The following is a 15,445-nucleotide window of genomic DNA, read 5'->3' on the forward strand; positions in this document are numbered from 1 at the left end:
TAAGGTGAGAAGCACTATGATCTGGGAGCAACTCGGAGTAGAACCGCGACTCCTCTGCATTGAGAGGAGCCAGATGAGGTGGCTTGGGCATCTGTTCAGGATGCCTCCCGGACGCCTCCCTGGGGAGGTAGAGAAGGCCGCGGGGAAGACCCAGGACACGTTGGAGAGACTGTTTCCTAACTGGCCTGGGAACGCCTCGGGATCCGCCGGAAGGAGCTGGACGAAGTGGCCGGGGAGAGGAAAATCTGGGCCTTCCTGCTTAGGCTGCTGCCCCTGCGACCCGATCTCAGATAAGCGGTAGAAGATGGATGGATGGATAGTTTTCCAAAAATTACAACTTTGTTTTGTTTTGTTTTATTGTTCTATATACCGTACTTTCCGGACTATAAGTCACACTTTTTCATGGTTTGACTGGTCCTGTGACTTGTACTCCGGAGCGATGTTTTTTTTTTCCACACTGACAGCCAAGAGCGGGCTCTCTAGGCTTCTGTGCCAGTGTTATATAGGGTATGTGTCATTTGTTCCATTTCAATGACTCTAGATGCCACTAATGGGTTAGGCATCTGTGGAGTATGTCTGTTGTATGGAGTAGCTGTCAGCTGTGCTGTCGCTATGCTAGAGAGAAGATGTTTCCGCCCGCTCTGAAATAAAGCCACCCAAACGAGAAGTTTCTCTCTTTTTAGTTGATATATGAAGATATCACAGCTAGTATCTGCTACTCCTATCACTCTTGTACCACTGCAAATTGTAACTATCAACTTATAAATACAACCGAGGTGCTATTTAAGTGGATGTCAAGACTGGACAAATGTCCACGCCACGCTTGTCCTCATCTCAGAAACTCTTTCATACCAGTTTTTAGTATTACTCCTGTGATGTTATCTTAGCCACAAATAACACATTGCATGTAATCTTAATAATAAACTTGACTCTTTGCCATTTCAGCATCTTTATTTACTTTTTCTACTTTGCAAGCATTCCACAAGAGCTTGGATTGCATTTGAAAAGCCTTTGTGTGGGTTTAAAGGCTCAGCCAGCTAGTGCAGTTTGGGTTAAAGTGTTAAGCGCCGCTGTCACAGCAAGGCCACACTAGTCTGTCAAGACCTTGCTAATACCCTCCGAGACATCCCAGCAGGAATAGCTCTCACCGTCCGTCCTCCTTGTGGATCTTACACAATCACACAGTTCTTTGAAAGGTATGCTTGATGTGCTCAATGTGGCTGTGAGGGACACTGTTCCTTTGCATTTGCACTGGAACATCACAAGCCAACGCCCCTGCTAGCAAAGGTTTATCTCTGCACCCACAAGCGCTGAATAATCTTGGATTAATATGGAGCGTGGCCGCACGGTGAAGAAGTGGTTAGCATGTTGGCCTCACAGGAAATCGGGGAGATCCCTGTTTGGCATCTCTGTGTGGAGTTTGCATGTTCTCCCTGTGCGTGTGTGGGTTTTTTCTGGGTACTCCAGTTTCCTGCCACATTCCAAAAACAAGCATGTTAGGTTAATTGGCGACTCTAAATTGTCCATAAGTATGAATGGGAGTGTGAATGTTTGTTTATCTATATACCTGTGACCCTAGTGAGGATAAGCGGCATAGAAAATAAATGGATGGATGGAAATATGGAGCGCCTGCCAGTCAACTTTATGTTGGTTATACTCTCTCCTCACAGAAACGGGTCAAGAGCCATGTTCTCTTTGACAAAGTGTGTGATCACCTCAATCTGCTGGAGAAGGACTACTTTGGCATCACCTACAGAGATGTGGAGAATCAGAAGGTAGCTTTAGAAAGTGTTGCAGGTAGATTTATGTACATAATTCATATTCATTATATATGACTATGTCTTTGGTAGAATTGGCTTGACCCTTCCAAGGACCTAAAAAAGCAGATCAGGAGTAAGTATCTTTTAATAATAATGTGTCATTCTGGAATTATTTGAATTCACATCAAACCTTTCTTGTGTTTTTATCAGCTTTGCCCTGGAATTTTGCCTTCAATGTGAAGTTTTACCCTCCAGACCCCTCTCAGCTGACAGAGGACATCACCAGGTGAGCTAGTTTTCTTTTATACTTATATATTACACCGATAAAGCAGATTGTAAAGATAATAGAAATGTACCCCTGCTCTCTCTTAGGTACTACCTGTGCCTGCAATTGAGAAACGACGTGGTTTCGGGCCGCCTGCCCTGTTCCTTCGCCACACACATTGTCCTAGGCTCGTACATGGTGCAGTCGGAACTGGGTGACTACGACCCAGAGGAGCTTGGCAGCGACTACATTAGCGAGCTGCGCTTCGCACCCAACCAGACCAAAGAGCTGGAGGAGAAGGTCATGGAGCTCCACAAGACCTACAAGTTAGTCTCATGAACTTTGTTAGACCTCATTGTGTTCTTAAAACATCATTGTCGTTAAAATTTCATCAAATTGTGTCCTAATAAATGCAATGCTCCCGCCAGAATAAATGAACGCCGCATCTAAAATACATACTTCTTTTTTTCCAGGTGGTACATTTACGTTTGCCAAAACTGCAGAGATCTGTAGAAGGGTGTTCTATTCGGTGTATATTTAGTAATAGTGGTAGGTGAAATGGATATTACATGGTTGTAATTGTTACATTATTCAATTTATTTATATAGCGCCAAATCACAATAACAGTGGCACTTTACACATGGAGGTCACACTCATAAATGAAAATTATTGAGGTATAGTGATGATAAAGTGAATCTTGGATAACGTTTAGTCTTCTCTTGATGATGGTTTCATCCAGAATATTGAGGGGAAAAAAGAACACAGAAACCTGACAGGAATACAATGGTTTTATTCAGCGGCTGTAAAAAATCGTGTAAAATGATTTGCAGTGGAAGTCATTATTGATGTGCTGTTCGCAAAATAGGCGCACAGTTTCTACTACTGTACAGATATATTGACCAAGTATGGGAACTTTGGAAATCCAATAATACAGTAATCGTTATCTTTCGTGTCCTCTCCTCCATTACATGTGTTAATTAGCGTGGGAAGCGCCTTGAATGACTTCTGTTTTGGTTCTAACACACACCAGATGTAAAGCAAGAATCTAAGCTATAGTTCTTGGTCCAAATTACACCACGTGAAAAAAGCATTGAGTTGTGATATCTAAAAATTATGTGGTGTCCAATCATCACAATTGTTTACTGAAATTAATGTTTTGAGAGTACAAGGTTTTATTTGCCACTGTTTTGCACTGTTTTCATGAACTTATGGTGTGACGGTGGTTGAACACTAGGGTTGTGAATGATAACCGATGCAACCGGATATCCGGTTTGACAAGCGAGAGATGCGGCTGCATCGGGAGCAGTGTCCTGGATTGAGAAGCCTTTGCCATAAATCTTTAGATGAGCAGATTGTAGAGACATGCACCGTATCGCCTAGCAACCAGTTGACAATGCGTCTCTTAAACAACGCGAGCGCCTAAGCTGCGATTGTTGCACATGCTTCGTAGCTTAGCATGACTGAAGACTAGAATGGATGTAAATAGTAGCAGCTCATACATTAGAGTGATCTAATTTATTATGTATTGTGTAAAACTAAGACAGGAACAACATCAAATTAAAAGCACCAAATGAATACAGACCCACCATCCAGTACGAGTCTGGAGTTTGTTTTTCTGACAGGTTGTGCACCCAACAAATATGAACATTAGCACTCAATAACATCAAATCTTATCTTTGTTCATGCCCATATATGCCCATATTTCCAAAATTGATAACTATTTACATAAAATTTGATGTAGTTATTTAAATATTTTTTTATATAGCATTTTTGAATAGTATTGTAACCCGTGTATCTAGATGCATATGGAATTGTCTATCTTAAGGAGATTTACATCCCTTTTGAACAATGCAAAAAAAAGTGTACCTTTTTTTTTTTTTAATCAGCACATTTGGAGAAAGCGAGGCGGGGTTGGCCTGGTAGCCAGCCAATGGCAGGGCACATATAGACAAACAACCATTCACACTCACATTCATACCTATGGACAATTAGAGTCACCAGTTAACCTGACATACATATTTTTGGAATGCGGGAGGAAACCGGAGTCTCCGGAGAAAACCCACGCACAGGGAGAACATGCAAACTCCACACAGAGATGCCCAAACAAAGATTGGAACCCAGATCTTCCCGATCTCCAGACTGTGTCTCAAACATGCTAACCACTAGGCCACCGTGTGGCCAAATATGTTATATACGTATCATATAAATATATAACAACATACAATGCCCCTGTGAAGCTGAAGTTTGTTATTGCAAATAAAGGCCCGGTCACACCGCCCGAACTTTGCTGTAGCGTCCCTGGAGCGGTGAAAAAATTCATCATCGCTCGTAACCGCGCACCACCATTTAACAGAAGTTGGCCCCCGTTAAGGCAATGCCGTATACTCTCGGCCACCGCTGATAGTCCCTCCTACCGCTCCGAAAGTTTTGAACTGCACAAAATATTCCCAGCGGTGAGGAGCGGGCAATTTTCCGCTACGGCAAAGTTAATCACCGCTCCAACAACGCCCAGTCAAAGTTTGGCGCCGCTAGACGGAAGTTTGTGGATGCTTGGGTCCGCTACGCCAACGCAGAAATCTTGAACGCTGGACCAATGCTGCTTCGCCAGCTTTGCCCGGGTGGTGATTAAACGTTGCAAAAACTTAGTTGGAGCGGCTGTAAGCGCTTTACGAGCGGACACGGGATTGCTGGAACGGTGTCAGGCGTTGAAGCAGCGATGAAGCAGCGATCCATTGCGGTGATGAACTTTGGTTTGCCGTTGGTATGGAGGTGTCAGAGGCGGAGCATAATTTCGCTATAAATACAGGGAGCCCATTTGGAATAGCCGTTGAGTGCAGACCTCAGTTATATCGAATTTGCTCAAAGTTACAGTAAAACTGTACTACCATGGATGCTGAGAGACTTGCTATGATTGGTGCACTAGTCCAGCAGCAGAATCAGAACCTCCTCAGACTGCAACAAGCTGTTGACAACACACAAGAGTTGTGTGGGTTGTTGTGACAGTTGTTGTTTGCAGAGACACACTAGAGGGCACTGTGGGACTGCGAATGAGGATCCACGATCCTTCCAGCAAGTCATGAGGATTCCACCAGCCCGCATGCGCAGAACGCTGCTATATCGACGCTGGCGTCACCGCTAAACCAACGTTCGCTACGGTTAAACCAACACTAAAGCAACGGCAGCTTCAGTGGTGCACCGCTCGGACAACGCCCGTGTTTTCTATTTTTTTTCCCATTTTGTGCGCGGTTACTAGCGGTGATATTTTTTTTCACAGCTCCAGGGACGCTACAGCAAAGTTCGGGCGGTGTGACCGGGGCTTTAGATCTTGCGTAGCAGAGCAGTACTACTTCCTGTTGGAACATTTAAAGTTGCAATTCTGCTCATTTTGAGACTGTGCTGAAAGGCAGCATGTCTTCCCCAGAAATTGTCACTGTGTCTCCACAAATGGGGAAAAAGAAGCTGGCTGTTCTCTGTCCGGGCATCACATTCTCTCTGCGTCGCCCTGTTTTGTGTGTAATTCGATGCAGTTCAGGGTAGCAACGTAGTGGGAATGCAAGGCTGCTGTCGTGGCTAAAAATGGATGCTCTCAAGGCTGCTTTGTGGAAATTCTGCTGAAAACATCCATGTATAGAACCGTTGGAGAGGGAATTGAACCGCTTTGGCTTTTATGTGAACATACGGAATTAAATCTTCTTGTCAGAATTGATTGTTTCTCCACTGTCATTGTGTAAAATTGCTTTCTTCTGTGTGTGTGTGTGTGTGTGTGTGTGTGTGTGTGTGTGTGTGTGTGTGTTGTCGCTCAATCAGGGGGATGACACCAGCAGATGCTGAAATACATTTCCTGGAGAATGCAAAGAAGCTATCCATGTACGGTGTGGATCTTCACCATGCTAAGGTAACTCCAGCATATAGTTGGCTTGCTTTGTTACGTGACACATTACAACTGTAGGTGGTGGCACATTCACAAAAATCCCTATTCAGGGTAAATACATTAAATATACAGTTCTTTGTTTTTAGATCAGTGGTGTCCAATTTTTTCTACTGAGGGCTGCAGACAATTTATGCATTAAAGATGCTAAAGGCAACCCAATGTAGGTCAATACAGTGAAACCTTGGTTAGCATCATTAAGCCGTTTCAGAAGGTCCAACTCTAACCGAATAAGTTTTTCCCATAATAAATAAATAAAAAGTAAATCCAATAAATCCCATCCAGAAAGCCAAAAATGTTAACACAAACACGTTTTTATAGTTTTACAATTATAGTTTGACATGCAGAAAAGACTTTGAGATGCATATAAATGAGGAATGAAATGTATACAGAAGAATGAAATGTATACACTTTAAAACATTTAACGTCACTTTTACCTTGATTGAAGACATGATTGTTGTGGTGTAGCAGTGAGATCCACTCGGGCAACACCTTTGTGTTTTGCTAAGAGTTTCTTGAATTAAACAGTGTTGCTCACCTTTATCAAATTGCTGACACTTGCAACTTTCTTGGCTCCATTCTGCCTATTTTGCAGTCGTGAAACAGCAGAGGCTTTTGGCATAACTATTAGTTAGCAAAGTACTCCAGAGTCAATTTGCCGAAGACGACATAGACTGGTGACAGCTGACTTCTGCTTCCTGTTTTCATGTATTAGCAAGCTAATAGAATGCGAACAAGGTTTTTATGATAAATATACATTAAGAACATAGTTGGACTCACGCAGTGTATTAATAACACCACAAGACCGGCACCTTATTGTACGCTAAACCTAAGAATGTATGCAAACCGAAACAATATTTCAGCATAAATTTGCAACGTTAACCGAAAAACACGCTAACCGGAGTTCTACTATAAACGCTAAGCTAGCTGAACATAGTTTTGTGCTATTTGTGATAAAGCAAATTAGTGTAATATCTAATAATCCATGTCATTAATAATGAATTAATTTTATTTTTAATTAAATTCCGAAAGTAACCAAGCAACTGCTCTCGAAGCTTCCACGAGTCTGTGCCTTGTTAGTTTCATGTGAAGATTAGATTATAAAATGAGAAGTACTGAGTGTTACTTCCTGGAGCTCAGCTGTCAGACAGTCAATGTTTCTGAAATGTCACATGTGATGAGTGTGCGTTGATTACATGCATTCCATAGTGATGCTCGCCACAGCATTATGGCTGCGACTGCGATGCCTCATTGCACCATTGCCACCACTGTTACACTGCTGACATTTGGTCATTTCACCACTTGGTCTTTGGCTTGCAAGGGCAGAGGTGGAGGCTTTGGCGTCTGTCAGCTGCTTTCCATCAGTCTACATGTGAATCTCTTCCAAAGTGCAGAGAGGATATTACATTGACAGTTTTGAGATTTATCAAGATGAAGATTGAGAGATGCTTGCCGAGTGTCTGAGACATCCTGTTGATGTATGACAAGAAATACAGCAGCACATCAGACTAGCCTCCCTCTTTTGTCTCCTCTCTCATAAATGCAAAGTTGGTAGGGAGTCTCTATGAAGGCTTGGCTCATGCTGAGGCAGAGGTAAGCAGCTGACGTGTGTGCGTGCGTGTGAGAACATGTGCATGATAGCTGCACACACACTCCAACATCCCACTTCCTTAAGACTGGTATACGTAGTTCCCGCTTTGGATGGGCTCTTCCCTCGCAGATTGCTTTCACCTGATGTCATGTTTTTGCAGCGAGCTTAATATCGTCCGCCATTCTGCCTAAGACTTCACTTGTTGCTTAGAAGCCCCTTGCATAGGTAGAAGAAAACCATGCGCTTTATTTCACTCCACACCACCTGCCTGCTTCACCCTGAGTCACTGGTGTCTTTTTTGGAGGTTGCTTTGTGATTCCCTGGCATGTGTTGTCCTCAGGACTCTGAGGGTGTGGAGATCATGCTGGGAGTGTGCGCCAGTGGCCTCCTCATCTACAGGGACAGGCTGCGCATCAATAGGTTTGCCTGGCCCAAAATCCTCAAGATCTCCTACAAGAGGAACAACTTCTACATCAAAATCAGGCCTGGCGAGGTAAACAACAGTTTGAATTTGTATAATAAGTTTTTTAAAAAGTGCTGCACCTTTTTTTAAGTGAATCTAACCTGAATTTTTTGCGATGCGGCTCCCAAGTTCGAGCAGTTTGAAAGCACCATCGGCTTCAAGCTTCCAAACCACCGTGCAGCGAAGCGACTGTGGAAGGTTTGTGTGGAACACCACACCTTCTTCAGGTAAGGCTAATAAACTAGCTTTGATCCACTGGGAATCTCCATTTATTCTTCATGTTCTTGGATTCATGTTCTTAGGTGGAACAAACCGGTGTCTTAAGTTCAAAGCAATTGTCCTCAGACAGGGTTTGTTTTTTAAAGTGCACTTTGTGGCCCTCAGCTCATTTTTTTTAGTGTCCCACGGCACAAATGAATAAAAAAATTACAGTAACAAGGCATAATGCGATGAGAAGTTGAAGCATTGATACTAATAACACTAATAACACATGAATAGTAGCACACTTAGTCACCTATAAGATGAAAACAAGTTTTGTCTTAGTTTAAGTCAGTGCTTCTTAAAGTGCGGGCAGGTTGAGGCAACTTTCAGTATCAGTGTCTTCAATGCAAGGTATTCATGCTTGAACGACACACAAGCCTCCGGCTAGGTAGCAGCAGTGCGCTGCCTGTTCAAGCCAGTGGTAGCTGTTTTTTGTTTCACTGTATTTTAGAATGTGCTGAAACCAACCCATCCCGTGGAGATGTGCGGAGATGTTTTTTTATATTTAAAGAAAAAATCGGTTTGCATCTCAGCTTTGTGTTACCGATGACAAAGCGTATTATTAGTCTGAACTTTCCATGACACTTTTCTTGTGCGTGCCTCTTATCTTGTTGTAAATTATGACTATTCTCACAATATCCTGGCTGTATCTAAATATTAGAACATTTAACCAACATAATGTTCTTAAGATTGCAGCTTATTGTTTTTGTTTGTTTCTCATGATAGAATGACTTTTATTTTATTTTTGCTTTTTTGTTTTAGTTCAACTTTCTTCTTGTATCTTCTATCTTGTAATTTACTGTCATAATATTCTAACTGTATTATTGGAATATTATATCTTGTAGCCAACCTAATTTTCCTAAAATTGCAACTTTTTTTGTTTCTCCTAATATTACAACTTATTTTAATTACATATTTTGCCTTCAATATTTCAACTTTATGCTGTTGTTTCTCTTAATATTATGACTTTATTCTCATAATGTTTTGTCTTAATTTTAAAAAATTGCTGCTTTTTTTCCCCCATTTTTGCTGTTTTTTTTCTTCATTTTTTTGTTTAATTGCATTTTAGAATGTGCTGAGGGCCGACAAAACACAGCCGTGGGCCATAAATGGCCCCTGGGCTTTTTGGAATTTGGACACCCCTGCATTAGAATACCGTGCAAAGTTTGATTGTGGAAGTTCAGTTCAAATTTAACAGGGCCAGGAGGTTACAACTTGTTTTGACTTTTTTTTTTTTTTTTTACAACATTTCATACTGAATTTGGGGTATTAGCTCTAAAATTTGAAATTTGGCCTATTTCACTGTGTATACTCAATGTATAAGAGTTTGAATATTTGAATTGATCTACTGAAATTAATGAACTTTTCAAACTCACACCAGAAGGTGTAACAAAGGTGGCACAAATAATTGTCCATTTGTTTAAAAATGCTGTAAGCCAAGACTGTGTGCATGTCTTTTGTGGCAGACTCGTGTCCCCCGAGGCGCCTCCGAAGAAGTTCCTCACCATGGGCTCCAAGTTCCGCTACAGCGGCAGGACGCAGGCTCAGACTCGCCGTGCCAGCTCTCAGATCATTAGACCCGCCCCCTTTTTCGAACGCTCGGCCAGTAAACGTTACACCATGTCCCGCAGCTTGGACGGAGGTGAGGTGGACCCTTGTGTGCCATTTAAACCTTCACTCAAGTGCTGTTTGTTTGTTTTTGATCCAGTTTAATTAAAAAAAGAATGTTCAATCCCATTATAGCTACAGCCAATCAGTTAAAACCAGAACAGGAACCAAGGAAGCCACAGTGCTGCTAAAGTGTCCATAAATGCACACTGACTCCAGTCTGGCTTTTTCCTGGCGTCTTACAGCGCCCATCATGGAGAACCACGAGACTCTGAAGGACAGTGACGGAGCAGCCAGGGGAGACATCATCACCACAGTCACCACAGAGAAGAAAGCGGAGGAAGAGAAGGCGGAGCAGGAGCACGCACGTGGGGACACTATGGAGATGAAAGGGGCTGCTGCCACAACGCCACTCAGACAGGAAATAAAGGTAAGTGCCGCGTGAGACAAAATAAGCTTTCAGGGGTGATTTTTCATTTGACTGTCCAGCTCCTGCGACTAACTTCGAACATTTTAAGTTGTTTCTAAGATTTTGAGTTTCTAAGATTTACTCGTGGCTGAATGAAATATCTGACTTGCTTTTAGCTTGACCCATGGCAGGAAACTTGGCTTTTCATCTTCTGTGTGCTTTACTAATTCTAATTTGCTCCCCCCACCTCACTCCCACCCCCCACCTCCTTCCGTCCTTTTAACCACACACTTTACTTTGATGTGCTCATGTGTATTGGCCTTCTTTCCCATGATTCCCCACACACACAAACACATCCCTCCATCAGCGCTCACCCCGTGTATTCACCACCAGCCCCCTCAGGTCTGAGCTTTCACTCCCTTCATCTCCATTGTCATCAACTAAAGTACGGCGGCGACGCAGGGAGAACACGCGCAAACGGGCCTCATCGGTTAGCCCGGCCAAGAACAATGGCGGCCACCGTCGCCAGCAGGCCCGCTCGGAACGCAAAGAGGCCCTGCTGGAGGAGCGGGCGCTGCTGCTGTCGGCCCGCAAGCAGCGGCTGGAGCAAGGCAAGGCGCGTGGTGGCACGCTTTTCTCCTTCTCACTGCACCTGCCCGACTTGTCGGCCATCCTGGACGAGGATGGCTACATCAGCTTCCCCGATCTGTCTGAGATGCGCTTCCTCCCGGAGTGCGCGCAGAACTTCATACCCATCAAGTCTCCTTCGCTCATTCCCTGCTTTCTCTTCATCTTCTTCTTCTTGCTGTCCACCTCCTTCTCCGTCCCCTACGCTCTCACCCTCTCCTTCCCCCTGGCGCTGTGCCTCTGCTACCTGGAGCCCAAGGCAGCCTCCCTGACCGCCTGCATAGCCCAGGGCTACCATGACCATGACAGTTCAGAGGAAGAGGAGGTGTGTGAGTGTGTGTGTGTGTGTGTTTCTGTAGCCGCCTCTCTGGCTTTACAAGCCCCTACGCTGTCCTATCAAGCTCTGCTATGTCGCCAGTCCAGAGCCGACTTGGTGACTGTCTGGTCCCAGTGTCTGTCGTACTTTCAGAACCTTGCGCTCTTCATCACGTTGGCCGCATCCTCATCATGAGATGCAAGTCTCACTATTTCATGTTTGACTGGCTTGTATTGAACCCACATTAATGAGACGGTTAAACGCACTTGGCTATTTTTGTACTGCAGTGGAACCCCAAAGCCCAACACAATCCATTTCGTCGCTGGTTATTATTATTATTATTATTATTATTATTATTATTATGAGTAGTAGTACCAACATTCTACTTGTTCCCATTAATTGCACCAAGGGTGTGCGATTCAGCGATCATTTACAGCCTGCGGCACATTCTGAAAATCTAACAACAAATCTAAAGTAAAACAACAGCAAAATGGAATGATGAGCAGCAACTTTACAAGAATAAAGTAAAAATAAGAGTTGTGTTCGAATGAAAAAAGTCATAATTCCATGAGAACAACGTAGTATTATGAGGAAAATTAATTAGTGGCATAAAATTGAAATATAAAAGGAAGATGTTTTTATGAAGTAGCATTATGAAAAACAGCAAATTAAGTTGTAGTTTTTGGAAAATTAGGTTGCAGAAAGTTAAGAATAAAGTAAAAATGTTATGGGAATAAAGTCAAAATGACAAGAAGAAAAATTACAGAATAAAGTTGAAGTAGTTGGAAAATGTATTTTAAAAAAGCATATATGAAAATAAAAAGCTGTAGTAGTATTCCAACACGAAAAAAAATCAACAGTTTTACGAGAATAAACTTGTAATATTATGAAGAAAAATAATGTAAGTAGCATACCATTGAAATATGAAAGACATTTTTTTAAGTCATCATGAGAAACAACAGATAAAGTTTTACATTTTGGAAAACTAGGTCACGAAAAAAGTTAGAATGCGACAAGAATAAAGTCAAAATATTAAGGAAATAAAGTCATAATTACGAGAAGAAAATTTACAACAAGCATAAGTGGAAAAAAAAGCTGTAATTTTACAAATATAAACTCAAAATATTGAGAAAAAAGTTGTATTCTAACAAGAAATTGCAATTTTAGGAGAATTAACTTATTAAAAAATACTTTCTTTAAAAGTCTCAGTATTATGAGAAACAACAAAAAGTTGTAATTTGTGGAAAACAATTTTGAGGAAAAAGTTTAGAAGAATATAACATTTAAGAAGAAAGTTGAAATATTTGGAAAATTTAAAAAAGCAGCAAAATGGGGCGGGGGGAGTGGAAGACCCATGTTGATATTAATAAGACGCTTTTTCACCTGTATCACAAACCCCTGAATTAAGTCTTTTTCATTTTTGCTTTTTTTGTTGTTCAGTTATGTTTTAGATTGAGCTGCGGGTGGCTCTTTAAACACTGTCCTAAGGAACAGTATGATTTTCAAACCCAACATCATAAAACCCTTTAACTCTACAGGCAGTGTTTTAAGTATCATTTTAGCATTCTTAACTGTCATGCAAGTGTAAAAAGCTATGCACTGTATCATAAAACAAGTCAAAAGTACTGTAGTTACTCATTTAAAAATTTTTAGTAGTAGTAGTAGTAGCAGTATTGCTCATATGGTACGTTCCTATGTCAAAGTAACTACTATACTATTTCCTGTTATATGGTTATGGTCACACTTTTCTGTGGTGGTATCAAACCAACCCCCCACCCCCCCAAAAAAAAAAAAAATAATAGGCAAATTACGTGGACTTAAATCAAAGCTTTTGATGCTTGGAAATGAGGCATATTCTAGATGAACTTGGTTTTGGACTTTGGAGGTTCCACTTCACTTATTAGACTTTATTCACTAACTCTATGACCATAATGCCGCCGTGGTGTGGCAGTTTACAACTACAAAACAAGTCACAGTGCAAACAAGTAAAAGTATGTCCTCTATCTTTAGCTAAAGTCCATTTAAGAGCTTTGTGCCTAACCCGTCTCGGGGTCATTCTTCTCATCTATGCCTCCATTCTGTCCAGACTGCATGCAAACACATGCATTTGCTGCAGCTCTCTGCATTGCAAGGCACCCAGAAGCGCACATTAGAATTTAAACAATCCCTCTACGTCCGCCCTAGCAAACCATCAAAATGAGCAAACCCTTGGATGGAGCTGGCATGATCTGTACAATGTAATGCAGAGATGCATCACCATCTTGCCCCCCCCAGTGTCAAATGTGCATGGAGAGGAGGGTGGAGGGCCTGAAAGTCAGGTTTCAAATTCAGCTGCAAAATGAAACAACATATATACACATAAACATAAATCTCCACCCCAAAATGAACTGACTGATGGTTTTCAACTTCCTCTGAGTCTGTTACACTTGCAGTACTTTCATTTGCTCTTTTTGATTTCATTTCAACATTTGAGTTGGCAAACCTTGTTGAGAGCGTTTGTCCTGAACAGGGTTGTCCGACCTTAAAATAGTGAAAGGGCCACATTGATATTATTTGCCTTTTGTTTATTGTATAAACACGCTAAAACCAAAAAACTCATCTTTACTTAATAAAGCAAATTTTTATCAGGTTTTGGTACGGGAGGCCCTTGGGCTACGAATGTTCTGTTCCTACGACTATGATGTCTTAGTAGTCACTCACACTGTACACAGAACACATGAAGGACATGTAAAAATACAGTAATTAAAAAGATGCAAGAGGAAGGAGGAAGTGTCCATAATGAGAGCGCTACACTGCTTAGTTATCACTGTCCATTTCATAGGAGCAGATTCTTACACATGTTTAAAGATATTTATCCTTGATCATAGTTGCAGCGTTTGAGCAGCTTGGACCAGTTGTCTTTTGGTTTCTGAGCATTTTACCATGTCTAATTTCACTTTCACTCTCCCTTTCTCTGACGCACTGCTATCAGAAGTCTGCTCACGCTTGGGAGACATAGCGAAGGGAAAAAAAGTAACTGTGACGTTATCCTTTATTGTAGCTACATGTGACTACATATTTATCTCTATTCTTTTTGTACAGTCTTAATCATTCATGGTAGTGCATATGTACCTATGAAATACCAGTACACGGAACATCAGAACACAATGTTCACCTGTATTAATGGGATTTCTTGTAACATTCAACATTTAACCATTTTCTTGTAACATTGTGACATTTTTCTACTAAAATGCTTTTTTTTTTCTTAAACCTTCTTAGTAATATTTTGATGTAAGGCATGTTTTATTTATTTGATATGTCTTAGGCCATTATAAAAAAATAAAAATAAAAGCTGCAGGCTACAAATGGCCCCCGGGTGGTACTTTGGACAGCCCTGGTCTTGACAGAGATAAAAACAACCTCCTGTGCATTCCCATTTTGTTTCTGTCTGTGCTTATAAAGACTCTAGTAGTGATTTTCGCCAAAAGTCTTTACAATGTCGGGTTTGTTTGTTTATCTCCTTGCCGCTTGGAATGCTTTCGTTGGGTTTGACAAAGTAGACCGACAGCGAACAAACTGACTTTGCCCTGGACGGAGATATGACGGCCACGGAGGTTTGTATGTGGAGGCATGGTTTAGCCATCTGCTGAGTTTGTGCATGTGACACATCAAGCATCTTTAAATACTTAAACTTCGTCACTTAAAACACTTTCTTCTCTACCATCCTTTTCCTACATATTTTTCCACATATTACTCTTAATTTTCACTGCATTCACCACCACCTCCTCACCTGACCATGCTCCTCACTCACTCACTCACTCACGATCAGTCGGACGCAGAAGAGGACTCAGAGGTGCTCACTCAGGTACGCCGCTTGCCTTGGTGAGCTCACCGCTTGCTGCCATCACACCCTTTAGGGTGAACGCCATTGCCTGATTTCATTTCGCATTCAACTTCTTGTCATGTGTTCTTTTTAGGGAGGATGATTTCCATCCATTTGTGCTTTGTTTGCATGGTGTATAGCATGGTATATATTTAAGCTCCAAATCCTGTTTGTTTCCTTCTTTGCAGTATAGTGTCATAAGGCGAGTTAAAGGGGAAAATGTTTTTGTCAAGCACAGTCATCTGATGTTGGAGGTTGGTAAAAAACGTAGTGCACAATGGCAGTCGCACAGTGGCCGACTAGTTGGCATGTTGGCCACACAGTCAGGAGATTGGTTCAAATCTCCGCTTGGGCA

The 15,445-nt window shown here is 41.8% G+C and overlaps 1 protein-coding gene across 21 annotated transcripts in view; it reads left to right on the plus strand.

Moving 5' to 3' along the window:
* Positions 1-15,445, plus strand: part of epb41l3b (erythrocyte membrane protein band 4.1-like 3b) — a 75,910-nt gene that overhangs the window by 42,776 nt on the left and 17,689 nt on the right. For 16 of the 21 annotated variants that reach the window (XM_054755988.1, XM_054756014.1, XM_054755852.1 and 13 more), the window contains exons 4-16: positions 1,671-1,775; positions 1,851-1,893; positions 1,971-2,046; positions 2,133-2,351; positions 5,833-5,920; positions 7,502-7,546; positions 7,885-8,037; positions 8,137-8,234; positions 9,735-9,910; positions 10,122-10,306; positions 10,653-11,237; positions 14,768-14,821; positions 15,037-15,072. In XM_054755988.1, the coding sequence (XP_054611963.1) occupies positions 1,671-1,775; positions 1,851-1,893; positions 1,971-2,046; positions 2,133-2,351; positions 5,833-5,920; positions 7,502-7,546; positions 7,885-8,037; positions 8,137-8,234; positions 9,735-9,910; positions 10,122-10,306; positions 10,653-11,237; positions 14,768-14,821; positions 15,037-15,072 (1,863 nt within the window). The remainder of the gene's footprint in view (positions 1-1,670; positions 1,776-1,850; positions 1,894-1,970; positions 2,047-2,132; positions 2,352-5,832; positions 5,921-7,501; positions 7,547-7,884; positions 8,038-8,136; positions 8,235-9,734; positions 9,911-10,121; positions 10,307-10,652; positions 11,238-14,767; positions 14,822-15,036; positions 15,073-15,445) is intronic. The other 5 variants (XM_054755874.1, XM_054755962.1, XM_054756005.1 and 2 more) reach the window with 2 other exon arrangements.

The sequence above is a fragment of the Dunckerocampus dactyliophorus genome, chromosome 2, assembly GCF_027744805.1.
Source record: "Dunckerocampus dactyliophorus isolate RoL2022-P2 chromosome 2, RoL_Ddac_1.1, whole genome shotgun sequence".
Lineage (NCBI taxonomy): Eukaryota > Metazoa > Chordata > Actinopteri > Syngnathiformes > Syngnathidae > Dunckerocampus > Dunckerocampus dactyliophorus.